The 14,068-nt window shown below is 40.5% G+C and overlaps 1 protein-coding gene across 1 annotated transcript in view; it reads left to right on the forward strand.

Annotated features, from left to right (window-relative positions):
• Positions 1-9,319: 9,319 nt before the first annotated feature.
• Positions 9,320-14,068, forward strand: part of LOC124005681 (limbic system-associated membrane protein-like) — a 1,049,544-nt gene continuing 1,044,795 nt past the window's right edge. Inside the window, exon 1 of the mRNA XM_046315131.1 lies at positions 9,320-9,538. Within this exon, the coding sequence (XP_046171087.1) occupies positions 9,475-9,538 (64 nt within the window). The 5' untranslated portion in view covers positions 9,320-9,474. The remainder of the gene's footprint in view (positions 9,539-14,068) is intronic.

Below are 14,068 nucleotides of genomic sequence, written 5' to 3' on the forward strand. Positions count from 1 at the left end.
AGTAAACATTTCACTGTACCGTTTCCACCTTCTGTATCCTGTGCATGTGACAACTTAGATTTGATTTGATAGAGTGGGTATTTACTAGAGACGGTAGACTCAAAAAATGAGGGGTTCAACAGGGGTTCTTCTAAGATCTTCAAAGTTCTTTGAAGAACCTTAGGGTTCTTGGCACTGGAAATTGCCCCCAAAAGTTTTTTTCCCAAGAATCTCATAGAAGGTGGGGTTCATCGAGGAACCTCCTTAGTTGATGGTTTTTTTTTGCAGGAACCTAACTGCCCAACTCAAATATTTGGGTTTTAATTTGAGGGACAGCAGGTGCAGGCACTTAACTGAAAAAATTTAAAGATCTCAATTTAAGGTAAGGTTTGTCCCTTGTAGGATCTAAATGGATCTTGTGGTGTGATGATACCATCTATATTTTCATATGTAGGCTATAAGATTATGTTGAAGACTAGCTGTATTGGGTGCAGATGACTGAACTGCTCACTTTTGTGTGTATGTCTGCAGGTACACAGACAAGGAGGCATACAGAGATATGTCTATTGGTATTGGCAGATCACATGTACCATTCTCCTCCCTTACCTCTTCAATGAATATCCCATAGGCCCCTACATTATGGACAAGGTATGTGTATGAAAACCATTATCTAAACAGTTTTTTTCCCATTCACATTTACAACAAGGTATGAGTACTGTTGTGTGCATTCTTTGTTAAACATCTATATCATTACCGTTTTTGGGATTCACAGACTTCACCGTCCATACACCTCTGATGAATATAACAGGAGACAGGTTCGATCACCAAGCACTGCAAAATCATTCTGGAACATCAACACGCCAGAGGATATAGCCACTGGACTTGGGGCTCTGCTTTGCCACTGAAATTATAATAAACACTGACAACTAAAATATGGTGTTATTGTCTATTATGCATATTAATAATAATAACAATGGGGGATTAGTTCAAACAATTTACCCCAAAACAGTCTTCAAAAGGTTATTCGAGGATCCATTGAAAGGGGTTCCCATGCAGTTTCAATTTGAAGAAACCCTAAAGGATACTGCAGGAACCTTTTCTTTTTAGAGTGTAGTGTGAAGAACAACATGGCCTGCACCAAAGTCAGATTAGGATATAGGCCTAGGATATAGGCCTAGGATATAGGCCTACCTTCGACACTAGATAGTGCATTTTTACCTGGAGTTTTCCCTTATTGTAGGCTGCTACTTTTACCACTTTTAGTCTTAATATTTGGTTGTTTACAGTAGTCGTTTCAAAACATTCAAGGGCAATTTTCTAAAAAGTGGGGCTACAAGTTTATCAAAGCAGAATTAATTTCCAATTGTTCCTCAATTGCAGTGTATGATGTACCATTTTGTAGCTCTGAGTCTCTACTTTTATCCAAAGTAAAAAAACACTATTTAAAATGTTGCTACATAGGACCAAATCCAGGTGTTGGTCCAAATATCGTTCAGTAGTACCCAACATTAGTGTGATGATTTAGGGTGTTCATTATGAATATGACACATTTGTGACATCACTTTTAAATGTGAATTGGAGCTGGCCCACTAGCATCAACCAATATACGACCAGGTAAAGTGGGAGTTGAGACATCATGTAGAGATTGGTAGAGGACAATCTAAATTTGAAATGAATCAGTCAGCCAATAACTGTAACAATCCCACTCTACTAGGTCTCATACAATAATGGCATGAATTAAGCTCCAGTCCAAAGTTAAAAAATAAATAAAACGCACATTAGAATTTGAAAAATTCACCAGACTAAATTGGCTCCTGCGAGTCTCTCATTTATTTATCTATAGGCTCCTTAGTCTTTGATTGAAAGCAGCATTCAGAAGCTATCAGGAGTCAAGTCCCGCATGTGTCGTGGCTAAATGTTGTTAATATTCTAATTTTGATCCATAACCTGTGAGAAAGGGAAACATTTAGTAATAGATTGTAGTAGAATAACTGGAGAGAATAATTTGTTCAACCCATTTGAATTAATTCATTGGTGCCTTCATTCATTTACAGTTCCTAAAAATGTATCCTTAAAACATACATGTTGGCCACAAATATTTTCCACACACACACACAGCAGATCTACAGAGAAAACACATTCAGTAGAAAAAGTAGCAAAACTCCAACAGGCAAGAAACGGTATGGATGTTACTTACAGTAACAGACAGTCTTTCTAATTAATTTTCTAATTTTAATTTACTTGGCCATTTCCAAAGATTGATGATAGGATTACACTATTCCAGTCCTAGGAAGAACAAAGTGTCTTTGAAAGAGCCTCAGACGACTTACATGTGTATATTCCTCATTGCTCTCTGAAGGGGTGTCGTTGGTAATTATTTTGCCTGATCACAGTAGCCTTTTATGTTTAGTGGCTCTAGTCCTAACAGAAGTAATGTGCTTTCAATGTACAGAAATCCAGTATCTGGTTTTACGATATAGCTTTCAAAGAGCTCTGAATACTTAGCCATGATCAACTCTGTTTGGGTTATCGATCTACTCTGGACTAGACTAACATATAGTGCTCGACTGACTCCACAAACTTCTTAGAGCTAGGCATTCCGCCAGCGGGACACCTGTCGACAACTTCTGGTGAAATTGGAGGGTGCGCAATTCAAATAAATAATAAATAAAATTATGGATATTAAACATTTAGGTACATACAATTGTCTTATCGGTAAAAGCTTAAATTCGTGTTAATCTAACTGCAATATCTGATTTACGATAACCTTTACAACGAAAGCATGCCATGCGATTGTTCGAGGACAGCGCTTCACATCAACATTTTTCTACCAGCACAGGTTTCATAAATTAACAAATAGCGATGAATTATTCACTTATTTTTTGAAAATCTTCCTCTGATTTGCAATTCAAAGGGTCCCAGCTACAGAAATCCAAAAAGCTACCGCTAAACTTTGCTAAAACAAGTCAAAATACATTTCAATGTAATCCTCAGGTACCCTAAAATGTAATTAAACTATAATATTTCATACGAAAAGAAATATGTTTAATAGGAAAGCAATATTAGCAGGTACGCGTCCTCTTCATCACGCGCGCACAGACTGATTTTAGTACTGATTTCCTAGTACTATAACTCATAATTCTTCCTCCTTTTGGAAGAAACAAGCCTGTAACCTTGATCAAAGACTGTTGACATCTAGTGGAAGCCATAGGAATCTGGGAGCTGGATTTTGATATGCCCCTATTGTCAGGGTTTTCCTGTGGTGAAGTAGAGGAGGACCAAAACGCAGCGTGCTTATATTGACTCATGTTTAATCAAAAACGGATAAACATGAACACTACAAAACAATGAACGTGGAAAACCAAAAACAGCCCTATCTGGTGCAAAACACAGAGACAGGAACAATCACCCACAAAACCCAACACAAAACAGGCTACCTAAATATGGTTCCCAATCAGAGACAATGACTAACACCTGCCTCTGATTGAGAACCATATCAGGCCAAACATAGAAATAGACAAACCAGACACACAACATAGAATGCCCACCCAGCTCACGTCCTGACCAACACTAAAACAAGGAAAACACATACGAACGATGGACAGAACATGACACCTATACCTTCCATTGTAAAAGCATGGTCCCTCTCTAAAAAAAAACAATCTGGTTGGCTTTTCTTTGGATTTTCTCCTACCATATATATTGTGTTATAGTCTCATACATTACTTTAACATTTCTACAAACTTCAGAGTAGTTTCTATCCAATGGTACCAATTACATGCATATCCTGGCTTCTGGGCCTGAGTAACAGGCAGTTTACTTTGGGCCCGTCAGTCAGGTGGAAAAAAAGGACCCTAGCCTGAAGAACGAGTTTTTCCTTCATGGCTAACTTGATGGAATTGTCTGCATGCAGTTTCAGGCTATCCTTATTCCTTTGATTGAAGTAGGCCGTGAAGCAATCACTGCTGAAGGCAATTATCATAAGCTAAAATCAGGGGAGGACGGCTCACAATAATGGCTGGAATGGAATGGAGTGAATGGAATCAAACACGAAAACCATGTTTGATACCGTTCCATCAGGTCATTATTATGAGCCGCCATCCCCTCAGCAGCAAACTGCAATTTGTCATTACTCGAAGATTAGTGCTTGGGGCAGGCAACCTGAAAGATCTCAGAGAAGCATAGTCAGTGAAAAAGTCTTAAGATAAATGGTCTTAAAGAAGGAAAAAAAAAACTGAACTCTCTTTTGAGTGTTCTTTTGAGTAGACTCACTATGGCCATAAAATTCAAATCTGTACCTTCGAAAGCCAATTCCACTGCTTTTTAAACTCTTCACCTCTAATCGGGGACTGATTTAGACCTGGGACACCAGGTGTTTAAAATGAATTATCAGGTAGAATAGAAAACCACAGGTTTCCCACAATTCCAAGCACTTTGTTCACACCCCCTCAAATAGTTGCCACTGAAATTGCATTCACGTGTTTGTCACACTGAGCCTGTCTGTATGGTTGTGAACAGAAGAAATGTAGATGGAAAAAAAAATGGGATCCAGCCATGAAAAAATGCAAACCACGAAAGGAATAGCAGTAGACACTTTGGTATTTTGTGTCCGACAATCTCGGATGAAGCTAATGCTTTTCCAATGGGAGTCATTCATAGACTGATGAATGACTACAAAGATGACTGTCCAACAAAAAACACAAACAGTCTGTCTTTTGGCAGATGCACTTAGTCTGAACTTGTCCATCTGCATTCATTCAGCTAACATTTTACATTTTAGTCATTTACCAGACACTCTTATCCAAAGCGACTTACAGTGCATACATTTTAATACTTTTTTCATACTGGTCCCCCATGGGAATCGAACACACAACCCCTGCGTTTTGAGATTGTCCCCATCATGGCAGATTCTTTTTAGGTCTCAATTGTCCTATTTGCGTTCAAAGACAAGGTTTGGGTATTTCGATGACCGTTTCCAAAATCATGTTTCTTCCAAACAATAGTGCACAAACTATATATACATGTATATACACACAGTTGAGGTCAGAAGTTTACCTACACCTTAGCTAAATACATTTAAACTCAGTTTTTCACAATTCCCGACATTTAATCCTAGTAAAAATTCTCTGTCATAGGTCAGTTAGGATCACCACTTTATTTTAAGAATGTGAAATGTCAGAATAATAGGAGAGAATGATTTCTTTCAGCTTTTATTTCTTTCATCACATTCCCAGTGGGTCAGAAGTTTACATACACTCAATTAGTATTTGGTAACATTGCCTTTAAATTAAATTGTTTAACTTGGGTCAAATGTTTTGGGAAGCTTTCCACAAGCTTCCCACAATAAGTTGGGTGAATTTTGGCCCATTCCTCCTGACAGAGCTGGTGTAACTGAGTCAGGTTTGTATGCCTCCTTGCTCGCACACGCTTTTTCAGTTCTGCCCACATATTTTCTATAGGATTGAGGTCAGGGCTTTGTGATGGCCACTCCAATACCTTAACTTTGCTGTCCTTAAGCCATTTTGCCACAACTTTGGAAGTATGCTTGGGGTCATTGTCCATTTGGAAGATCCATTTGCGACCAAGCTTTAACTTCCTGACTGATGTCTTGAGATGTTGCTTCAATATATCCACATAATTTTCCTATCTCATGAAGCCATCTATTTTGTGAAGTGCACCAGTCCCTCCTGCAGCATAGCACCCCCACAACATGATGCTGCCACTCCCGTGCTTCACGGTTGGGATGTTGTTCTTCAGCTTGCAAGCCTCCCCCTTTTTCCTCCAAACACAACGATGGTCATTATGGCCAAACAGTTATATTTTTGTATCATCAGACCAGAGGACATTTCTCCAAAAAGTACAATCCTTGTCCCCATGTGCAGTTGCAAACCGTAGTCTGGCTTTTTTAAGGACGTTTTGGAGCAGTGGTTTCTTCCTTGCTGAGCAACCTTTCAGGTTATGTCAATATAGGACTCGTTTTACTGTGGATATAGATACTTTTGTACTCGTTTCCTCCAGCATCTTCACAAGATACATTGCTGCTGTTCTGGGATTGATTGGCACGTTTCGCACCAAAGTACGTTCATCTCTAGGAGACAGAACGAGTCTTCTTCCTGAGCGGTACGACGGCTGCGTGGTCCCACGTGTTTATACATGCGTACCATTGTTTATACAGATGAACATGGTACCTTCAGATGTTTGGAAATGTCTCCCAAAGATGAACCAGACTTGTGGAGGTCTACAAATTGTTTCTGAGGTCTTGGCTGATTTCTTTTGATTTTCCCACGATGTCAAGCAAAGAGGCACTGAGTTTGAAGGTAGGCCTTGAATACATCCACAGGTACACCTCCAATTGACTCAAATGATGTCAATTAGCCGATCAGAAGCTTCTAAAGCCTTTTCTAAAGTGTGTTGTTTAAACTCACAGTCAACTTAGTGTATGGTAACTCCTGACCCACTGGAATTGTGATACATTGAATTTTAGTGAAATAATCTGTTTGTTAACAATTATTGGAAAAATGACTTGTGTCATGCACAAAGTAGATGTCCTAACCGTCTTGCCAAAACTATAATTTGTTTACAAGAAATTGAGGGAGTGGTTGAAAAACAAGTTTTAATGACTCCAACCTAAGTGTATGTAAACTTCTGACTTCAACTGTATATATATAAATACATTTGACAGTAGCTTTTTGAGGCAGGCAATATATTAGCCCATGATGTTCTCTTATTAAGGAGACAACCATTACGCTGTTACAGGCTTTGTTTTTTCCATTTATATCTTGAGTTTGGATGTTAGGTTAGTACTTAGGGGACACCATTGGTGTTGCCTCATTAGTCAGAATGTGTTACACCTGTGCTGGATTGTCCATCTCGTTAGTCGGAAGGCGTTTCAACCTTGCTGTCCCAGGTGATGTTTCAGATGTGGCTGGCCCAGTTCTCCAGTTGTCTTGAGAGATGTGGAGGATTAATGCCTTAGGTTGGTTCTCCCTATTTGATTTATAGAAAAACAATCCTATATCTGATCTTCCCTTTTCTTTGCTTCCGGTTTAAGTTTGGTGTGGGTTTTTCTTTTGTTAGCCTCTGACTGAGCAAATTTATTGGGCGCTCACGGTGGGTGTCTTATGTCCCAGTTGTTAAAACTCACCTGTTTCATTTTGGTTGTTGTCACTGACTCTTTTAGTTCCCCCTTCTGTGAGTGACTTTTTGGGGGGGTTTTCTTGCTGGGGAATGTAACAACCCCTTAACCCTTGAGTCTATTGATGCACTGTCAGTTTAATCTAGAGAGATCTGGGATTTTGCATGGGCTATGTCTCAATCTGCGATACAGCGGTGTTTGTCAGACCATGAGACACCCCTGGAAATCCTTATTATCACAATGTGGGTAGCATCCGAAAAGGTTTGGCCTGAAGTCAGTAATGCTGATGTGTCAACAGTCTGTAGCATCCGAACCGTTTGGGCTACAAACTAATACGACCTCAATGTGAGAAGGGGAGTCTCTCATGAACAGGATGGTGTTTTGCTCTACTTTTATCTGCACAAATAAGAAACTAACATACTGTTTCACACATTGTCACGTGACATGTTTGGGTTGAGCAAGCAGGCTGTGGTGTGCTCATGGTTATTTATCACTATGACCAGCATGTCTTCAATGAAATCGAAAAACCATGCGAGTCAGAGAGCTTACACGTGAGAGGTGTTGCTGAAAGAAATTATTTATACAGACAACTGAGAACTTGATGATAATTGACTGCAGTCCCTGGCCAGTTGCTCTTACATGCATCCTAATGGGATGCCTTTCTTTGCATGCTAAACTGCAGCAATCTCATTGATTACTATATCAGACAGTAACAGAAATACTATTCAGCCTTGAATGTGAATTGTGTACACACAAGGGTTCTCTAGCAGAACATGCATCATGAAAAGCTTCTGGTTCACATGGTGGTGTATAACAGGTAGAGAACAATATTCAATAAGGTGTTACGCATCACATCCAGACATCCTCCTGAGCCACTTTTGTTTTTCTTTTCAATTATTGAAGCTGTAATGTCTTTGGCATTCATACTTAACAAATAACAAATTCAGCAACACCAGTCATTTAGCTCACCAGGGTTGACGAGGAGACTGAGCTGTGGAAGAGGGAATACAACGACACGTTCAGGCAGCATCTGCTTTCATTGCCATCGCAATCTGGTAAGATTCAGTAAGAAAAATACATTTTTCATCACAACAAAAAGACAGTTGCCACACTGAATAAAATTGCAGGAATAGTCTGGATTAGCCTCGCTGTCAGTCGTGGACGTGTACAACGGTAGATGAGAGGGCCGTGTTGGGTAGGCAGTAGAGAGAGAGAGAGGGATAGAGCACAATAAAGGTAAGAGAATGTTACCTCTCCCTCTCTGCGCCGCCACTCTCCCTGTCTGTTCCTCTCTCTCTCACAGGCCATTTCCTAGTGAGTAATGTCCCCTGGACTTTGATTAGTCTCAAGTGTCTTCACAAACAGCCTGCCTTCACCTTGCCCTGCAGGATGAATGAAGAAGGTCTCTAACCAAATGTCACTATTGGGATTCCACAGATTTCTGTGCTGCTTTCCTCCTCTCCTGTCTCCTGTCCTCTGTCAAGTTTCACCTCTGGTAGGGACACAACACATGAGGTACAGAGGACTGTAGTTGGTTTACAGAGGGTAGCCAAAGGTCATCCGTCTATTGAGAACTGCTGTGTGGCTGTTGAAGGGTTCATAGTAAGTAGCTAGAGATCTCTTTCTACTAGTATGGGTTATAGTATGTTTTTAGACTATATTTAGGAAATAATGGTATTATCATTGATTGCACATCACATGCAACAAGAGAATCAATCTGGATTAAGTTTCTGATATAACTGTAATTATGTGCATTTGCCCTGATTTATTGTCTTGGTTTTGTAGTAGCTAATGCATCAGAGAGACCTGGAAGTAATGGCTGGAGTAGCTACAGTGCTGTTAAGAGGCAAAATAGAGCATGGAAGTATGTAAAGTGGATCCAGACAACGAGACACTCATCCCTTAGAGTATGTCAGATGTGAAATCTAGAGGACAGGCACTCATGTGACTGTCAATCCATAAGGCCGTTGCTGAAATACAAATTCAATTGCACAATAAACAGTTTGAACCTAGGCTGACCGGTTACACCCCCGTTCAGCATGAGTCCTATCCTTATCTATATCAGAAGAGTATATCAAACTTCCTTTTCTAGGTACTTTCTTAACCACTAGGTGGCATTGAAGGACGAGGAGAGGCAAGCGCTGAAGCGCACAACTCGTCGTAATCGCAAAAAAAAGGCTGCGTTTAGAGCTCGCGCACTTGAGTGAGTTGTATAGTGCTCTGCAGCATTAGGACATAGCCTTGGAGCTATACGCCCTCAGCATCATTTCTATCAAAAGACGATACTGCCTGCGCACGAAATTATTGCAAGAGACCTGCAGTAGACGTCCAGGAGAGGTTTTGGAGCTGACGAGGACAACATGAATTGCTTCTGGATACACACAATTTGGATCCCGGGGTTCTTTTTCTCCTTTGGATTTCAAGGTACGGGTTACAATCTAGTTCAATTTGTATATAATTATGTTACATTATCAGACACATTGCGTTTTTCAGTTTGGAGTTAGAGGAATTCCTTTTTATGTACCTACGCCTGCTGAGCCTCTGCTTTTGAAGCTGCTCCCTCTAAGACTTATTATTTATCCCACGTATTTATGACGTTCATCCTTGCCAATTTTATTGCTCTCTTGACACGGTGTACTTACGCGCACAGGGAAGTAGGCTACACTTACACACGCAGAGGGGGAGATATTGACAAGTACTTGAAGATAGCACCCATACGATTCAGAGTGGGTGGTGGAGGAGGAGACGTTCAGTTGCGAGAGTTCAAGCCACCAATTATTGTATTATTTCTGAAGTTACTTTTCTGCGATGTCCCTGCTGAGTTTGAGTCTTGTTGCAATATTTTTTTTATATACTCTCTTTGTGGTTGTAGAGCTGACATTCCTCATGTCTGACTGAGAATTATTTTAGTATCCTTCAAATCTGATGGCTTCATCTGTCACCAGTGGCGACCCTTCATTCAGGGAAGGTGGTGCAACAAAATAATGTTATTTTGAGATTAATGTGTCACACATCACTTTGCAAACAATGTAATACATAAATAAATGGAACAAAAAATGTGTTAATAAAGCCGCATACAAACGTGGTCTCTTTTGCTTTCTTGAGTAAGGCAGCTCCAAAAATGCAGGTGTTTCAGCATAGCTCAGTACTTTCTGTGGCGGTAGGGCAGCCAGCAGAAAATACAGAGCGTAGGGGTTGGTAATGTTCTCTAGTTGTGCCGTGATTGGCTCAGTGTTCTGTCACTCATGCGGACACTACGTCACCACCAAATCTAAGGGTAAAGCTAAAAAATTCAAGCCCCTTGTTCTGCCATATTATTACATTAGAAGTGCCCATCCAAGAAGGCTCAGGGTCAATGGCCACAGATAAAATGATGTCAAATCACGTTATATCTACAGCAGCTTTGATTGGACTGATCATACTTTCAACATCATACTTTCAATATCTAGCTATCAAGCTAGCAGTCATCATTATGAGTCACGTCGACAATCTACTGGCAAATCCATTTTAATCCTTGTCATATGAAGAGAAATAATAGATCAAATGTTTCGGTGCTCATCGGCCATTGGACAGAAACATTACACAAGTTAGAAATGGCAAATCCAACAGTAAGTGGTCTGGAAGGAATCAATGGCTAACTGCAAGCATTGCAAAGCAATCACTAGCCTGTTATTCAGTGGAGTGGCTGGTCCCAAGTCTGGGTTTAAGGGTCTCTTTTCCAAGCTTAAAATGTTATAAACATTCAACATTGGCCATGGTGTCAATCCAGCATGACTTCTGCCGCGCTCAAAACAACTGAAAACTCAGAACTGGGAAATCTGATTTCAGTGAGTTCAAGACAACTGGGAACTCTGGGAAAAAAACAAGCTCCAACTGGGAAAATACGTTTTGAACGGTCGGGAACTCAGGCGTCTTTTTAGAGCTCCGACCTGAAGATCACTGACATCATCATGATTCAACCCGTTTTTTCCCAAGTTCCCAGTTGTCTTGAAAGCACCATAAATCCAGAGAATGCCGGACTTTGATGACAAAACTTGCCCACGAAGTACCGCCGTGCCACCTTCCTGTTTCAGTGAGCACAGCACAACAAGGTGAGTCCAAAAATGTATTGTATGCTGCTGCATAAATTCTGTAATATGCCAGGGAGATATGTATACTGTAGCTAAGAAAGTAATATTAAGTGTATGTTGTGTAGTAAGCTGTTAGTATCCCATGTGCCTCATCCTAATAATTTGGTCCCGTTTCACCTTCTAATTTTGCCTCCCGTTCTGATTTGGTGGTGCACATGTAGCCTGTTTTAGAGAAATGTAATCATGTAATATTGTAAGAGCTTTCATTGTCTGCTTATATGCCCCCTTTATTTATCCTACGGCCCTGACTGGTGTAAGAATGGCCCATGTTCCGAATTGTCACTGTACATTTCCAAAGTGTTGAACAAATAGTTACATTGACTACGTCCATCCAAGCTCGCTCATTAATGTCTTAATTGAAATGACGGATTGCCACTTATCTGCTCGTCATCCACTTATGCCATAGTTTGTACATCTAAATTGTCAGTAGAAACAACTTTGTTTATGCATAACAGCAATAGGCCTCCCTTGAACAGATTGTTGGTATTGTACTAAGGTAATGTCCACTAGTATGTAATCCCTCTCTTTCCACAGTTCCTTATGCCTGTGCACATCCCTGATGGCCTGATGGCAGCATCCCACTTCTAACACTAATGTAGCAAATTTGAGGGATAGCCTCCACAGGATTTGAACCAGTCTTATTCTAAAATTATTTAAATAAATGTTTTTCCTCAACACAATAGCCCATAATGGCAAAACAAAAACTGGTTTAGACATTTCTGCAAATTTTATTACAAATAAAAAACGGAAATACCTTTTTTTACATAAGTATTCAGACCCTTTGCTATGAGACTAGAAATTGACCTCGGGTGTATCCTGTTTCCATTAATCATCCTTGATGTTTCTACAACTTGATTGGAGTCCACCTATGGTAAATTGAATTGATTGGACATAATTTGGAAAGGCACACACCTGTCTATATAAGGTCCAACAGTTGACAGTACATGTCAGAGCAAAAACCAAGCCATGAGGTCGAAGGAATTGTCCATAGAGCTCAGAGACAGGATTGTGTCGAGGCATAGATCTGGGGAAGGGTATTAAAAAATGTCTGCTGCATTGGTCCCGAACAACACAGAGGCTTCCATCATTCTTAAATGGAAGAAGTATGGAATCACCAATACTCTTCTTAGAGCTGGCTGTCCGGCCAAACTGAGCAATCGGGGGAGAAGGACCTTGGTCAGGGAGCTGACCAATAACCTGATGGTCACTCTGACAGAGCTCCAGAGTTCCTCTGTGGAGATGGTTGTCCTTCTGGAAGGTTCTCCCATCTCTGCAGCACTCCACCAATCAGGCCTTTGTGGTAGAGTGGCCAGACGGAAGCCACTCCTCAGTAAAAGGAACATGACAGCCTGCTTGGAGTTTTCCAAAAGGCACCTAAAGACTCTCAGACCAGGAGAAACAAGATTCTCTGGTCTGATGAAACCAAGATTGAACTCTTCGACCTGAATGCCAAGTGTCACGTCTGGAGGAAACCTGGTATCATCCCTATTGTGAAGCATGGGGCTGGCAGCATTATGCTGTGGGGATGTTTATCAGCGGCAGGGACTAGTAGACCAGTCAGGATTGAGGGAAAGATAAACAGAGAAAAGTACAGAGAGAGCCTTGATGAAAACCTGCTCCAGAGCGCTCAGGACCTCAGACTGGGGATGAAGTTTCATCTTCCAACAACCCTTTACACACAGCCAAGACAAAGCAGGAATGTTTTCGGGACAAGTCTCTGAATGTCCTTGAGTGGCCCAGCCAGAGCCCGGACTTGAACCTAATCGAACTGGTCTCTGGAGAGACCTGAAAATAGCTGTGCAGCCACGTTCCCCATCCAACCTGACAGAGCTTGAGAGGATCTGCAAAGAAGAATGGGAGAAACTCCCCAAATACGGGAGTGCCAAGCTTGTAGTGTCATACCCAAGAAGGTGCTTCAACAAAGTACTGAGTAAATGGTCTGAATAATTCTATAAATGTGATATTTCAGTTTTTATTCATAATACATTTGCAAAAATGTCAAACCTGTTTTTGCTTTGTCATTATGGGGTATTGTGTGTAGATTGAGGGGGGTTGGTATAGTCCATTTAATGAAAAGGCTGTAACGTAACAAAATGTGGAAAAAGTCAAGGGATCTGAATACTTTCCGAATGCATTGTATGTACTTTGGATGGTGTCCATAATGACAGTGTCCCTGTTTACACATTTCTGGGCATCTGGATTGATGAAAATTGGTCATTTTAAAAAGCATATTAATGAGTTTGTTAAGCTGATAATAAAAATGCCTTCTATAGAAATGGGTCCTGCTTCTCGCTAAATAATAAAATGCAGATTATTCAGTCGACGTTCCTATCGGTGCTAGACTATGGCAACATTATCTACATGAATGCAACTGCCACTTCATTAAACCCATTACATGCAGTTTGTCATAGGGCACTATGCTTTATTACGGCCCAAATTGTTAGTACTCGTTGATTGGTTGATTGGCTCTCTCTGATGTCACATAGGTTGATACATTGCTATGATTTCACTTTAAACGCCCTTTAACAAAAGTCCTGCTGTACCTAACGTCTTTACGAAACTTTTAGACATACTGTACGAGTTACAGCAACCGGTCTCAGGAATGGTAAATCAGCTTTTAGTTTTCTTGCACCTTATTTGTGGAATAATCTTCAAAATGGTCTTAAATTTGAGGTTTTGGTGCCGCTAGGGCAATTCAGAAAGCTTATTACTGATGAATATGTGTTTTTTTATGACCGTGTTTTTCTTTCTGCTTGCATTTTGTATTTACCTCATGAAGCTGGTTGAGAGAATGACAAGAGTGTGCAAAGCTGTCATCAAGGCA

This window comes from Oncorhynchus gorbuscha, linkage group LG19 (genome assembly GCF_021184085.1).
Source record: "Oncorhynchus gorbuscha isolate QuinsamMale2020 ecotype Even-year linkage group LG19, OgorEven_v1.0, whole genome shotgun sequence".
Classification (NCBI taxonomy): Eukaryota; Metazoa; Chordata; class Actinopteri; order Salmoniformes; family Salmonidae; genus Oncorhynchus; species Oncorhynchus gorbuscha.